Source organism: Lonchura striata, chromosome 1 (genome assembly GCF_050655825.1).
Source record: "Lonchura striata isolate lonStrDom1 chromosome 1, ASM5065582v1, whole genome shotgun sequence".
NCBI lineage: Eukaryota > Metazoa > Chordata > Aves > Passeriformes > Estrildidae > Lonchura > Lonchura striata.
Genome location: NC_140703.1, coordinates 63,713,193 through 63,728,724, shown reverse-complemented (window position 1 = coordinate 63,728,724; position 15,532 = coordinate 63,713,193). Strand labels below are relative to the sequence as shown.

General features: G+C 38.1%; 2 protein-coding genes across 15 annotated transcripts in view; one reads left to right on the top strand and one right to left on the bottom strand.

The window, feature by feature from the left end:
- LOC110469558 (RCC1 and BTB domain-containing protein 2) overlaps positions 1–11,540 on the top strand; it is a 32,995-nt gene extending 21,455 nt beyond the window's left edge. For 8 of the 14 annotated variants that reach the window (XM_021528422.3, XM_085577701.1, XM_021528424.3 and 5 more), the window contains 4 exons: positions 680–806; positions 3,800–3,936; positions 4,547–4,677; positions 7,887–11,540. In XM_021528422.3, coding sequence (XP_021384097.3) covers positions 680–806; positions 3,800–3,936; positions 4,547–4,677; positions 7,887–8,027 — 536 coding nt within the window. In that variant the 3' untranslated portion in view covers positions 8,028–11,540. The other 6 variants (XR_014954738.1, XR_014954726.1, XR_014954736.1 and 3 more) reach the window with 6 other exon arrangements.
- A 1,058-nt stretch (positions 11,541–12,598) lies between these two features.
- RB1 (RB transcriptional corepressor 1) overlaps positions 12,599–15,532 on the bottom strand; it is a 71,733-nt gene continuing 68,799 nt past the window's right edge. Inside the window, exon 27 of the mRNA XM_021528421.4 lies at positions 12,599–14,628. Within this exon, the coding sequence (XP_021384096.1) occupies positions 14,555–14,628 (74 nt within the window). The 3' untranslated portion in view covers positions 12,599–14,554. The remainder of the gene's footprint in view (positions 14,629–15,532) is intronic.

Here is a 15,532-nt window from a genome sequence, read left to right as displayed (position 1 = left end):
TTTTCAAAGCTGTTTGGTAACATTTTAATGCAAATATCATGTGCACTGTGGGATATACAGACATATGACACAAACAGGAATATGCAGACCTTGACACACTGTGCTTCTAACACCATTAAGTCCAGGGAAAGCTATTCTTTTAGAATAAACTTGTAAGTGTTGGTATTTACTTTTAGGGACATTGCTCTGGGCAGTTTCACTGCCAACCAATATGTTATTTCTGTAATAGATTATTTTTTGCTGTAATATAATGTCTCCTTATGGAAGCATTTCAGAAAATTTTATTATGAATTTTTAATGATCTTTTGAGGCTCTTGTAATAACAGTTTCAATTTGATATAATTTACTCACTAATGTTGATAGCATTTTATATCATATGGAGCAGTAAACTTCTGAGACTTTTTTTTTTTTCTGCCTTATATAGGTGAGTTAGAGGGTTTTTTCACAGGTTTTTTAATAGAGATATTTGCTTGGAGCAGGAAGCTAGAAAGGACTGAAGAAAGCTGTCCTTTCTTTTCTTTTCTGTCCTAGACAGAACACATGAGCTGCTGGGGTGTTTTACTAGCTTTAAGGAGATGTATTAATTAAGAGTTTTAATTGCTGACAGATACCCAGAATGTTGTAGTGAGAGATATTTGTATTGCTTACTACATTGTATAAAGTCCCCTACTTATTCTAGAGCCTGATGACCATCTAACAGTAGCCCAGTCACTAAAGAAGGAATTTGACAACCCTGAAACTGCAGACCTGAAGTTCCTAGTGGATGGAAAATACATTCATGTTCATAAAGTTCTTCTTAAAATTAGGTAAGAAACAAACACTATAAATTGCATAAGCTAAACTGTGTAGTGTAGTCCCCTGTGCTGAGTCATCACTGCAAAACAATTCTTGATTTATTCTTACAAATTCCCTTTTCCCTGAGTCAGGGACTCATCTGCTTTCTTCCCTGTTACTCTCTCTGTAATTATCAGACATGTTGTTCTACTGCCTGCCTTTCCATCACTGCCCTCCATCTGATATTCTCCTTTGTGCTTCTAAATGGCCTTGACCTTGATTTCCAATAACCTTTCTCTGCCCAGGAAAAGGCTCACTTCCTTCTGCTGTCTTCTCGGTACTTAGAATCAGTTTTTTCCTCCTTTATATGCTTGACTTCCTCCACCAGAATGATTTGAGGAGGTTGTGTTTATTCTTGGTACTCTTTCCTTCCACAGGACCATTCAGATGTTCCAGCTACTTCTGTAGATGCTATCCAGATGATCTTTTTTCCCCGTCTATGACAGATTTGTTCTATGTGTTTTAAACATTCTTATCAGTGAGTTTGATTTTAAGTTGGGTTTTTTTTCTGTTTTTACAACTTTTTTGCAAGTTAAGGCCACTTTATGGCAAGATTTTATGTAAGCAGATCTACAGAATGGTCTCATTGTTATTAACATGCAGAGAGATTAATTTGTTACTGCTAATGTGGTTTCTCCAGTGATATTCTAGAGAAGCTGCTTTAGATCACTTCTACCTTGCCAACTACTTCTACTTCATCCTCCTCATTATTATCATATTTTTTTATTTGCTATTTTTTTCTCAAAATGCTTGGCTATCTCTCTGTTTATCACTACTTTGATCTTCCTACTTTTGCTCTTGAGTCCTGTTAGTGATTTCTTTTATATTACTGTGTAAAATTAAAATTCCCTGTTGAGTTTTGCCTGTCCTTGTTTGTTTGGGCTTTTTTTTTTTCTACTCTCCTCTTACTGCTCTGATTACCTGTATTACTTTTGTCTTCCCTTTACTGGTTTCATTGCTTGTACATTACATTCATGCCTATAGTCCACCCTCTTCATTTGGAATGCCATATGTTCTCCATCAGATACCACACCAAATCTTGTGTATGTCCAAAATGTTCCTGAGGTTCATTTTCCTTATAATCAGACTATATGTAGCTTTCCCTTATTTCCTTTTTCTTGCTCTGCTTTCCTCACATTATGTGAGGAAAGCAGAGCAATTCTGTGAAGAAAATGTGTCTAATTCTAAAATGGATTTACATATGTGGTGTTACCAGAATACTGTGAAGGACTAACAAAACATCGGGCACACACTGTAAAATTAATATTTTCTTTACTCTCATGGTGCAACTGGATCAAAGTATTTAAAAAGGTGTTTTGCAACATATGGCCTGTAGCACTATCATGAAAGCAATGCTGGTAAAATTCCCTTCTATTGTTTTGTCATTTCTTTACTGCTCATGAGGACTTGTTTCCATCTTGTTTCATTCCTGTTCTTGAACTGGATCCCGTTGTTGGTGGTTACTGGCTGGCAGTGGTGGAGGAATGCCAGGGAACACCCAGCTCTGTGAGAGCAGCCCAAGGCCAGCACTGCCTGCAGGAGCAGAGACATCCCAGTGCATGGATGGGATTTACCAGCTCTGCATTCAGCCAGCCAGAGCTGGGTGTCTGGGCTGTGTCTGCTCAGGGATAGTGACAGGGAAAGACACTCCAAAGGATGAGTCACTCCAAGATACTTTGCAGACCAGAGGATGTGTGCTAACCAATTTTTATTTTCATTTACTTATTAATTTTTCAGGGATCAGTGTGTACCACCTTCTCTCTGACGTTTGTGTGGTGCCATTGGAGCACAAAGCATTCCCAAGGTCTGATCCATGTTGGATGGATAGCATGGTCATCACTACTTAACATGGGGCTCTGGGAGGCAAGACAATGAGGTTTTGTCTGCCTCTCTCAATGCCAGAATGTGGTAAAAAATGTGGCAGAAGCTAGATAATGACTTTATTTCTTTATGAATTTGAGAAGAGGTTCCATTATTTTATTAAAATCCCCAAACAATAAGATAAAATTCTCTCATTAACAAGTAAAATGTGAAGAACTTAAGTAGTTAGTTAAATAATTTTTCATTTGGATTTAAGTGATACTGTCTTTAAGTTCTAGTTTTTTCTCAGAGACATTAAAAGGAAACCATCTTACTTTTTACAAGGAAGTTTGAGTAAAAGAGGAGAAAAATTCAGATGTGGGAGAGTTACAGATTAGTGTAGTACAAAGTATGATTAAATTGTGGCTGTAGAAAAAGTTATCAGAAGTGGAGATTTTTTATCAACAAACATTTTGAAAATAATGCTCATGTTAGGACGCTTTTTTGGGAACAAGTAAGTTCCAGTGCATTGTAAATTACTGTGAACTGGTAGTTGCAGATTACAGCTACCAAAGGCAGTGCTTTGTCCTTGTTTGTATCTGTCACAAAAGTGTTCAGACTTGTAAGGAAAAGATGTTGAAAGAGCTGAGTGACAGTGTCTTCACTTTCAATAATTTAATCCTTAAATGTAATGATTAATGCTAAATTGTGTATGAACTCAGACACTTGAGTAAATGATATCTAAAATTATTAATAAATTTCCTCTTCATTGGGAAATGCTGGAGAAATCAGGGTCGAATCTCAGAAATGTCTAAGTTGATTGTAAACTTCATGTGCTACGAGACAGGTAATAAAATTGATTGTTAATGTATAATATATTTAAGAACATGGCATCAAAACCAGATGGATAATCCTTGTAGGTATTGTAAGTAAAAATTGAGCCTGCCATAAAATATTAACAACAGGAATAAGTTCTGAATTATATATATCAGGCTTATGAGGCTTAAAGAAATGAACATGTTCAAAGCAAGAAATCATGTAGCTAGAGGTTCTGCTTTTGTATTTAGTCTGTAGAACTGACTTATTGTTTTTACCAGCTTCTTGCTGCAGCTTATCTTTCAAGCTTAATTCTTTGCAGTGTACAATCTTTGTTCATGTTTTGTAGGTGTGAACATTTTCGCTCCATACTCAATAATGATGATGAAATTATAGAAATGAGTGAATTTTCTTATCCTGTTTACCGAGCCTTCCTGGAATATCTGTATACAGACAACATTAGGCTCCCTCCTGAAGATGCAATAGGTATTTGCCATAAATGGAAATTACTCCAGATTACTGTTTTTGAAAAGTTCAGTCTATGTTTTATTACAGAGTAAGGAAAGTAGGGCTTGTTGATTTTAGTTTCATTAGCACTTTAATCTTGATTTTGGCAGGTGTCAGGAAGAAAGGATGCAGTAGTAGGAAACATGCCCAAGGAGGATGAGTGGTGGGCATGCAATGAGATCGAAGGTGAAAAGTTTTCAGAAAGAACTTGTTGCTGTTCTTATTAAGAACTTTGTTTTATTTAGAAAGGCACTAATGCCATCCTGAAAAAGTTTACTTGTTTGAGTAGCTGTAGCAATTTTTGATCCTGAATGAAAAGGGAGATCTTCCCTGCATGAATTTTAGAGGATGCAAGTCAGTGATTGATGTCCACAATGAGAACAAGAGAACAGAACATTTGCACAGTAATAAAATGGTTCCTTTTTTGATAGGTATATAGGGGATTTAAAAAATGCATGCATCATCTAGGGAAAAAAAACAGAGCAAGTCTTTGATTAATTCGGCCTAAAACAAAAGGGTGATTGATTAATTTGAAAAGAGAGTAATATATTTTGCACCAGAATAGTTAAAGCTGTATAAATTTTCACAGGGCTGCTGGATTTGGCAACGCTGTACAGAGAAAACAGACTGAAAAAGCTTTGCCAGCAAACGATCAAACAAGGCATTTGTGAAGAGAATGCCATTGCTCTCCTTTCTGCCGCGGTCAAGTACGAAGCTCAGGTAAGAACTTCTCTTCAGGTAACAGTTGTTTTCTGAGAAATGAAGCTGCCTAATGTAAACATGACTGTATTTAACTGATGAGGCATGATACTGTAATTTCCCTTTCTGGCTTAACAAATGTTTTTTTCCCCTTTTTAAGCTGTTAAATAAAAAGTTTAAAACACCCAGTTTAGTGTTTTCTTCCTGCCCTTTTGGCTTGCCCTGTGAGTCAGGGTTCTTAATCTGCTTCCTTCCTTGTCATGTGGCATTGCAGGGCATGGCATGCAAATTTCTCACTGCCATTTGCATCTCTTCCTTTGGATTTTGTTCTTTCACTTCCTGAGTTCTCCACCTGGTAATTTTGTCTGCTGGAGTCTGGTACAATCATTCTGGTACTGACTTTTATAGGTAGTGGGAGAAATTCCCTGTAAAGTCCCTGCATATTTATGCTTGTGCTTTTATTTAAAAAATCCACGTTTGCAGTACTGTTTACAGTGAATTATGCTGACATACAACAAATTAGCTATTGTTAATATTCCTCCCCCACCCCCTGCCATATCCTGTCATCTGGTCTGCCCTTTTTTCTGGAATGAGTCACTAGCACTCAACCTCTTATCCGTGCTTTTTTGGTATTCAAAGACATTTTCCCTTTCTCATCTTCTTAATGCTGTGGTGATTGTGGAAATAACTGTGTGGTGAGTTTTATTACTCAAAAAGTCTGCTTCTGTATTTTAGATGTAGGGGACATTTTTATAAATACTTTTCAGGTATGGGAGGCAAGTAGAAGAGACTGAAACAAACTGAATTAAAAATGTTGCATTAGTGCTGTATGGAGACAGCAAACTACAGGAGATGAATTTGTGTAGGAGTTGCAAAGAGGAGACTGGAAGTCAGGGAGTTCTATGCATTGAAAGAGGATAACAAGAGATCAGTAGATAGTAAGAGTGCCAGCTGCCAGTGACAAAGCATTTGTAACCCAGGTATCAGAAGCAGAGGGCGTGGAGGGCTGGGTCACAGAGGATTTGTGCTTTCAGTGTGGCGTGCTGCTGCAGTAAGCCCACCATAGCAGGGAAGACTCTACAAGAAGGCATGATGCAATAGTTTGGTTCTCTTAACAGCAGATTTTTCATTATAATTTTATTCTTTAGTTTCTCCTCTTACAAGCTTTCCAAAATTTCTGAACATCTTCAAAGCCGAAGTATTTTTGGTTGGTCTGTATCTGGTGAAGTAGTTAAAGGTATGTTTAGGTATTTTGTGAGGTAGTAAAACTAACCTGAACAAAGTAGCAGAGTTCACAAAGCCTGAGACACAATAAAAGGGGTGTGGCTGGATAACTAAATACATGTTATCCTCCTCTTCCTTGTATGATTCAGTGTTTTGCTCTTTCAAAACATGTAACAGTTTAACACAATTGTCAGATGATGAATTGGTTCACTTGCCCTGGCTGCAGCATGTGCCAAACTTGGCAGTGTATTGTTGCCCTCCTCCCTACACCCACAGCTCAGAAAGGGGTGGAAGTGCAGCAAAGATTTCTTTATCAAAGATATAGGGATAACCTTTGTCTAAAGAATCGTGGGATAAACCAGGATCTTCTATGTACTACATTAATATAGTAAGTCCTGGTTTGAGAACCATGTGCACTGTGTCAGGACTTCAGTAGAAAACTGCCAAAAGAAGGATTATGAAAGAGGCTTTGTATTTTGGAAGTTTGAAAATACAGAATTCCATTTTTTGTCATTAAATATGAGCACTGCAAGTGAAAGATTATAGTGGTGTGTGACATGCCATTCACCTTGCAAATGAAGACTGAGTTGACTACTGTATACATCTGTTAGAATTTAAGAAGTATGAAAATATATTTTCCTCTCCCCAGAAAATAGAGTTTCTACTACAAGTTGTTTTAAGGCATATTTCTGACACACCTGTAGCAAAGTTTAGTCTAATCATCTTCTATAAAACAGAATTAAAAAGACAGTATTTCTTGAAACTCCAAAATGAGTGGTCGGGATTCTCTATGAACTATGGTCCTCTTCATACCAGCATCAGAAGAATTAGCTGCTGATCATTTTAGCTAGCATAAAAGTTCACACATTGACTGTAAAGCAGCTCAAGTTCTCACAGTACCATTTCAGAACACTGCTGGAACTTAAGGTGTTACTGTCTTTGATTTTTTTTTTTATTTCCTCTGATTTTGTGCTGCTTCTATTCTCATTCCTTTTCTACTTTACTTTTCCAGTAGTTTTTGATGAGAGATACTTGTTATACTGTATTTCCTCTTTAAAGATATCTTGTGCTTTAGTTACATCTTGCAGCATGGAATCTACTATTAATCCTAGGCTGCAATGTTTTTATAGTTAATACAGGATCAAATTGGCATGGGTTACTCTTTTTGCTGTAACCCTTGAAGAGTTTTATAGTTTTTGGATCAATTCTGTCTTCCTTGCTGCTGGCTCCAGCTCTGGCTGCAGAAGGTAATTAATTTTTTTTCACAGAAAGTTGTTGCATAGGAGCCAACTAAAGGAGACTGAGCCAGTGCATGGAGAGAAGAATTGGCATTGTTGTGAGGAGTTTGAGTGGGAAGAATTTTCTGCATGCAGTCCTGGTTGTTTGGCTTGATGGCTTGTACCCATCCTGTGCTGAACAGCTGAGCATTCTCTTACAGTGAGACCAGGACAAGACAGAACCTTTGTGCTATCTGGGAATCCCATTAGACATAGGGATTCAATTCCTAGGTTTGCCATGAAATATGCATGTATCCTACCACACAGTTTGTGTTCAGCAAGCATCATCTCCTTTTTCATCATATTTTGCTTTTATTTCCAGCATGACAAGCAGATCTGCTGTTTTTCACAGGACCACTACTAAATGCAGTGCAGGGAAGACAAGAAAAGAGTTATTAATGCTCTAGTAGTTCTCTTTGGGGCAATTGGATGGTTTCACCTGTTGGTAACTTTTCTAATGAATGTGTAATAAATGCTAGTAAATGTGATGAAGTTCTAGACTCGATCTAGGTGGCTACTCCTGTTTTCTCCAAGTTTGTTTATTGAATAGTTTGTATGAAAAAAATTCATCCTATCATTTGTGATCTCATCAAAAGGATCAGAAAAGGAATTGATAATGGACACAATCTGGTATATTCTCTTCTAATTAAATGACAGATTTGAAACAAAGTAATAATGTTAATAATTTTATCAGTCATTCATATTACAAATTACTCAAATTTGTTCTAGGACTTGGAAGAATTTTGCTTCAGATTTTGCATAAACCATTTGACTGTTGTTACACAAACTCAAGGCTTTGCAGAAATGGACCATGACCTCCTGAAAAACTTCATTAGCAAAGCCAGCAGAGTGGGAGCATTCCGAAATTGAGGTCTGACTACTACCAAGCTGAAGAGCACGTCCTCTTCCCTTCTGGAAATACTTTTCCTTTGGAGAACTCCTCCAAGGTCAGAACATGCAGTGGTTTGGAAGGACAGTCTCGGTGCCCATCAGCTTAGGGAGTGTGTAGAAGTCCACTAACATGTAGGCTTTGTTGTAAGGATGGCTACAGTGTAGGTGTGTGGTGACTGTTCATTGCCAAAAGCCAGAATTTAACACAAAAATCTAATGTAATAACTACCCTTTCCTACTCAAAGTCAACCAAACCAAGCTTGTCATTATCTAGTCTGTCTAATTTTTTTTTTTTTTAACTGTGTTTGGATTTTATGGGACAGTGACCTGTTTGCTGCTAAAACTTTCACAGAGTTTTTTTTGTCTCAAAACTCAGTTAGTGTGCTATAGTGGGCTCCTTTTTATGATCCAGTGAAGATACAAACTTGTTTTTCTGGACATATGGTAAAATACTGTAAGTTCTTTAGGATGAGAGGCTTTCTGATTTGTAGGCAGTTATGTCTCACTTGCTGTTTATTTGGAGTTAATTAATGAGGAGCTTAAGCAGGCTATTAGAGTTTTGAGTTCCCAGCACTTTTCTCATTGTTTAGCCAGAATTAACAGGATCTCCTTTTCCATTACACCAGATATGTCCCTGGCACCCCAATGGAAGCACTCACCAAGTTTGTCTGGATGTGAATTGTCAGGCTGTGAGTTTAACTACTAAGAAAACCACCTAGTTAGAAACCTTAACAAGCTTTCAAGAAAAGGAAGTTCTCCTTGAGGCTTATTTATTCCTGTTTTACTATCTCTCCTCAGACAGATCAACTTCAGAAAAATTGAGAAAAAGGTGATTTTGAAGTGGTAACTTCAAATTAATTAAATTTTAAGAGTGAACTGATACTGTATTCCAAATGGTGATAAAGATGTCTTGTCCAAATATGGTATTTCACATTCTCCTGTGGTCAGAGCTGTGAGATGACTACTCCACTTTCCTTTCAGGACTGTTCAGGAGAGAGGAGATGCCCTCTGGACATGCCTCTCTCCCAGCACTGATCATTGGTGGCTAAGGTAGAGTAGATGCTTCATTCCTAACTGGCTGAAGTAAATTAAGGTGAAAAACCCACCCAGTGCTGCACAGACAGAGATTTGCCCCATTACAGAAGATGTGTGGGGCTTATGGAGCATTTACTTGAATTTTCTAACTGTGAATTAACCCTGAGAATTTAAGATTTTGACTGAGTGAAGTGACTTCAAGTGCCTTTTGCAGTATTTTACAAAGGGGGAAGACAAAAAGCTGGATGACCAGGCTCAGTACACAAATATAATTATGTAAGTAGTCATGCAACCTTCTTGCAGGTCCCTGCTGTGCCACAGCATCCTTTGATGACCTGTTCTAATCCTGAAATGTGGTTTCCAAGAACTTAATTCCCTTAAATTGTCACAGCTTCATGTCTAAAAGTGGAAATAGCTGTTCTTTACTATATTAGAGGCTCATTTCTCAAACAATTCTGATGTTTGTGGAAGAGTAGGAGAAAAAAGAGGAAGAGTAGTAGTGACTAGTACCCCCTACACCCCAGGCCCTGTGTGTGTGAATGGAAAGGTGAAGCACACAGGTAGCAGAATTTACTTAGGAAGAGGGTGATGAGCAAGTACTTTAGAAAATGCTGTGGTAAATATTTACTTGTGTTTGAGACATTTGCCTCAGACCCTCACTAGAAATATATTGGATTATCTACTGCTAACAAGCACATTCTGCCACCCCCTCAGTGGTGAGTACGACTTCCTCCAGCAGCGTAAATCTGTTCTTAGCAGCTGTGTCAGTGTTTTGTATTCAAACAGAGGTGGTCAAACCCTTTCCAATAGATAATGCAGATTCATCAAAAACACAGCTTTGCTGTGGGAGGAGATGGGTTTTGTTAAGTTTGTGTTGAGAAACACTTGACACCAGCACACAGACAGATGTTGCTGCAGACAGTGAAACAGTGTCACAGTAAGGCACACTTTTAATGCCAACCCTGTGTGCTGTGGCCCAGCACTGATCATACCAGTATGGACACAAGGGATTCCATGTAAGCCAAGGCTGCACATCCCTGGGTAAGTCTGAGATGCCAGAGTCACCTGCCAGCACTTCTTTCAGGGTGGCAGTGCATGGAATGAGGGCGTACAACCATGTCCCAGCCTTGGGGCAGCAGCTGCCACCAGCCGCTGTCCCACCCACCCCAATGGCATCACACTGGCACACAGCCAGTCTCACTGGGAAATGGAACCAGCTGGGCACCTCCACCCCTGGTACTGGCTTGGCAGTGGTCACTCCAGCTCTCCTATGGTATTATGAAAGGTCTCTCCACATGTTTGTGTTGTTTTACTCGGAAGAATCAAACAGAAAACTACAAATGTGACATGATGAGGGGTTTTTTGGCTCAAGATCTATCAGAAACCTTCTCTGGCTCTCTGGGGATGCTGCTGCATAGAATGATAGTACAGGAGAGGGACACCACTCTCCTCCATTAGCTCAAGTTCAGAACAAAGTAGTTGAACAGAGATTGCAGCTTAAACGGCATGCTGCTTGGAACAAGACATCTTTGGCTTTTAGAACCAAATGTCTTTTTTTTTCCAGTTTACTTCCTTCCTGCTCATTATTTCCAACCAACCATATGCATTAAAGCCTACTTGCAATTTCAGAATAATAGAAAAAGCTTGTAGTTATGAGAAAAAGCATTTCTGGACTGAATGAGGGTGATTCTAAAGATGCAGTGTGTCAGCATTGGCTTTTATTCTGTATCATCTGACCTACTTGTGATAGTGTTACTTTCATAGAAACATTTATTTATTTAAATTTTAATTTTCTGTTGCATGTGTTAAAAAAAAAAAACACACCCTTACTGGCTTAGGTGGTTAAATGTGGGTGCATGGATGTAAATATGTGCTTGAAAACCAACCATGGGACAATTCAGAAGTTGTTAGGGATTCATTTTACTGTGGTGAGACTGAAACAACCTTGTGTTTGTGTATCTTGCAGGTTAAGTACTTAATCAAGTATCGTTCTGTTTTATGATACCACAGAAAAAAGGTATTTATTAAAAAGTGACAATTTGGTCAAGCAGAAACTGTGTCTGGGGTTTAAATAAAGAGCAATGTTCCACTTTCCAGAAAGGAGTCTGGAAAGTAAAACAAATTACATGGGTAGGATCATTTGAAGGTTATCCTAAGTTACTGAAGCTAAAAGCCAGCACTGCTTTGTCATCTAGTACCCACCTGTAGAGTTGTTACAATGCTTGGTAACTATGTGAACTGCTGGTTTTCTATTATCTGAACACTTTCCATGGGCCTTCCTTGTAAACAAAGCATTTATTTGCCCCAGAGAGACAGGATTCATTTCCCACTACTCAATGACATAGAAAGTTTACAAAAAATTTACAGCCTGATTTTACATAAATGATTTTTTTTGTTTCCTTGTAAGCTTACCTGGTTTAATAGACCATTAATAAAAATGCCATAATATTTAAAACAGTTTGAGTGGGACTTTTTTCTTTTCAGTAAAAATGAAGGAAGTTTGATGCTTGTAGACTGAGTTGACTGTGTGTGGGGATAAAAAAAGTAAACCAGATAATATTTCACAGAGGTACCTTGAAGGCTATTTGTGTTCTTATGAAATCACTGTCACCAGATAACACATTTGTAAGCTGGAGAATTTCTTCAAGTCTATTTCCACCTTTAAAATAAATCAATGCCCTGGTGACTTAATAAAATGTAATTAATAAAATGGTCATCAGAACAGAACACCAATCATTGTTTCTTAAGCAAATGTACATTATGACAAGCTTGTTACATTTTAAAATATTTCAGCCTGTACTGTGTGCTGGTGTCACACAGCCATGATCTTCTTCAGCTGCTTCACATGTGACACAGGTGTCTTCCTGCAGCCACTCCTGTGCCTGAAAATGTGCCCTTACACTCCCTGTGGCTGTTCTGGTACCTCTGAGGAACCTGCTGTTCAGTACAGCCCCTCTGCATGAGCGCTGCCTCGGCACAAAATCCTTCATTTGCAACTCCAAAGGCAGGGGAGAAGAAACAAGCTCCTATGACATTTAGGAACAAACAGCATTTGGAAACAGTGGACAGCAGGAAGAGATTAAGGTATAAAACATCAGATGAAGAGACTGGGAGTTGGCTCACCCACCTTCAGATGGCTACAGAGCCAAGCTGATAGATTCCATTCCCTTAAGCATCAATGGACAGAAATGGGCCTTTAAAGGATATCATTTACCTGACCTCATCTTAGACCCAGAGCTTCAGCTTTCTACAGAAATTGATGCTTGATGGTAAGCACCTAAAATAGCCATCACATTTTGTGCTCAGCTTCTGCTGTGATTCCAAATTTTCATTTTTCCTGGAACAGTTTCAATATTCCAGGCCATTTTTAGTACAGCAAGGTCTCACTCTAAGAAAAGTACTGTCAAACGCAGTAAGATTTCCATATATAATAAAAAGCCATTAATTTCAATATGTATTTATTTGGATAGGTACCATAGGAAATCACCTAATATAAGAAAAACATTGACTATAAATCCTTTAAAAGCTATTTTATTTATCTTGAAAGTCGAGAAACTGATTAGTTGTATAAAAGAATATTGTACATTTGATGTAAAGCCTTCAGTCTGTTTGAACCAAAAATAATTCATTGTCACAGTAAAGAATGAATCTATTAAATACTGTATCATCCCTCTTGCCAAAGGACTGCTGTAACGGGGCTTACAGTCAGTGCACCCCACTGTTAACATGTATCCTTTCTATAAAACTGCAGAAAGTGAGAAAACAAACATAACATACTCTGGAAAGTTGTGTGCATTTTTCAGTAAGGAAGCTGAAGCCATACTGAGTCTAAAAAATCCCTCAATATTATTTTAAAATTAATTCATAGTTTTTGCTGCTCATAGAATTTTTAGTAGTTCTAGGGTTAGCTTTGAATCAACACAAGAATGGATCGTTAAAAAACTTCCTACTCTAAGTATTCTAGGATCAGCTAAACAATTTGTAAATAAGTTCCCTGGAAGACATTGGTTTAAAACATTTGTGTCATGAATAGCATGCTTTTTTACTGTACTTGTTCTTAATTTAAAAAGCTGCAAAAGCTAAAATTCATAAAAATGGGTAGTTTTAAAGCAAGACTATTTATTTTCTGTATTTTAATCCTCTGGAAATAAAGCATGTGCTTTTGTTAATTGGCTATTTTAACAAAACTTCCTTGTTACAAAAAAAGTTCCAGTATCTGAATCAGTAACTTACAAATACAAAACATGAAAAAAGTATTGGATGGTTTTGTTTGGGTTTTTTTGCTAGTTGCAACCATTCATAAGTTGCCCAGTTAACTGCCTTTTCAGTAAAGGCAGATGGATTTTCCCAGCGTGGGTTCACCCAGGTCAGGTTTTTGCAGAGGCTGCAGCAAGGTCAATGGGGGATGCCCTGTGCTTTTAGAGACCAGGCTGCTCTTACCTGGAACCCAACTGGAGACACTCAGCTTCCAGCTGTTCCTCAAGCTGTTTGGCTTGGCTACAATTAGGTGAAAATTTGAAGAAATAAAGAAAATTCTGCATCATTAGAATTTTGGAATCTTGTGTATACCAGGTATGGTTTAAGTTTGTTGTTTTTTGAGGGGGGTTCAGGTTTGGTTTTTTGTTTTGTGTTTGTTTGTTTGTTTTTGGGGGGGTGTGGTTTGTGGTTTTTTTTTCTTTTAATACTTGAGGTTTCCCAAGATAAGAAAGGGCACATCAATTACTCTGCATATGGGAAGAAGCTTCAGCTTCTTGGAAGATTCATTGTGGGATTCTGGAATGAATCTTCTTGGGATTCATAATCCAAGAAATTCAAACTGAGGGACAGTGTAACTGCCCTCTGAAATGACACTGAAGTGAGAGCTGGGGAAGCAAAACTACAAAATGCCAAGTGTTGGTTTCAGCAGTAAGGCTGTGATTTGAGCTCACTTTGAAATCGGGTACTCCTGAGGCGAGGCCCCTTCTCTGCAAGGCCCCCAGCTGCTGCCCAGTTTAATTTAATGGGAATTTGATGTGTTAATTATGAACAGAGACAGAAATCTTTGCAGTAATTGGCCCACCATTTTCAAAATTTGCAAGTAATGAAAATCTAAAAATCAAATCTAAGAAACAAAATTAGTGCATTTCAAATCACTCTAGCTAACTTTTCATCTTTAGACATAAAAAACTCAATCCAATGAGACTGAACTGACTTAAATCAGTAATGCTGCAACAGGAAATTCAGACACTTTCCAAGACCTTTTAAAAATTCTCAAAAAATATATAAATTAAATTCAGTGGCTTGCATTGTATATATGCTACATCATAAGGCAATGTATCATGGAAAACATTTAACAATTTAAAAAGCACAAATGCTTTCAACTAGCAGTTTGGAATAAAAAGCAACTAAAAAGCAACTCTATTAGTGAAGGCTGTAAAACAAAAACAATCTTAAGAGGGCTGGTGGTGCAGGCCCTGGTCCTGAGAAGAATCTCACTTTTCTTCACTGGCTGAGGTATCATTTCCATCGTTCAGCTTCTGCTTTTGCATTCTTGTTCGAGTAGATGCTACAAAGAAAACCCAACAAAGAATATTTTCTTCATAATTACTTCAGACTGATTAAAAAAAATTGTAATGATGGGATAGAAGTACATTATTCTATTGTAAACAAACTGAATTCCTCATAGGATGGACACATAATTTTGCACTGTTTCAGCCATTCTTGCTCAATCTTACAGATCTTATGAAATTCCTTCCACCTGTTCAGTTCTCATTGTCTCTGTCCCCTCATTGTGTCCATCTCCATCCTCCAGGTGGGCAGATGGTCAGTGTCACATCAGGAATCTTGCCTTGTAGCCAGGCAGAGGCTGCAGGCTGAGCAGTGCTCACATCCCAGAGACAGCCTGCCCAGGAATGTCTTTTCCCCTCAGTGGCACACACCAACACCTCTGGACGGAGCTCCCTTTCTTAACCCTGCCATAAGTCAACACTAAAACATTTTCTATACCTTAAAAACAGAGGTACCTGGATCCACACTCACACCTATCTTGATGAGCAATGTAAGAGTTTTTAATGGCCAAATCTGCTTAGCTGCAGAGCTCAGATTCTCAGAGAGTGAGAATGCCTGGCCAGACCAAGCATGCTCCTTCTCACAAGTGGAAAACACAACTCAGATGTGGGGCTGGGGCCATTTTGCTTTTCACAAGCTAGATTTAAATTTCATTTCAAAACAGAAAAGTGATGCCATAAGATCTGAAAGAAATGCTGACCCACTGTAGAAGAAAAAGCAGTCTCAGACATTTACCTATAAAAGCAAAGCAACAAAAAACCTACATATGATTTTCCTGTATACATAAATTTCCATTTTGTAATCTGCATTTTCAAGATTATATGCAGGAAGTACAAAAGCTAAGCAAATTATCCAGATCACATCAGTGTTGAACAGTGTTTTCATCTGAGTGGGCCCAAGCT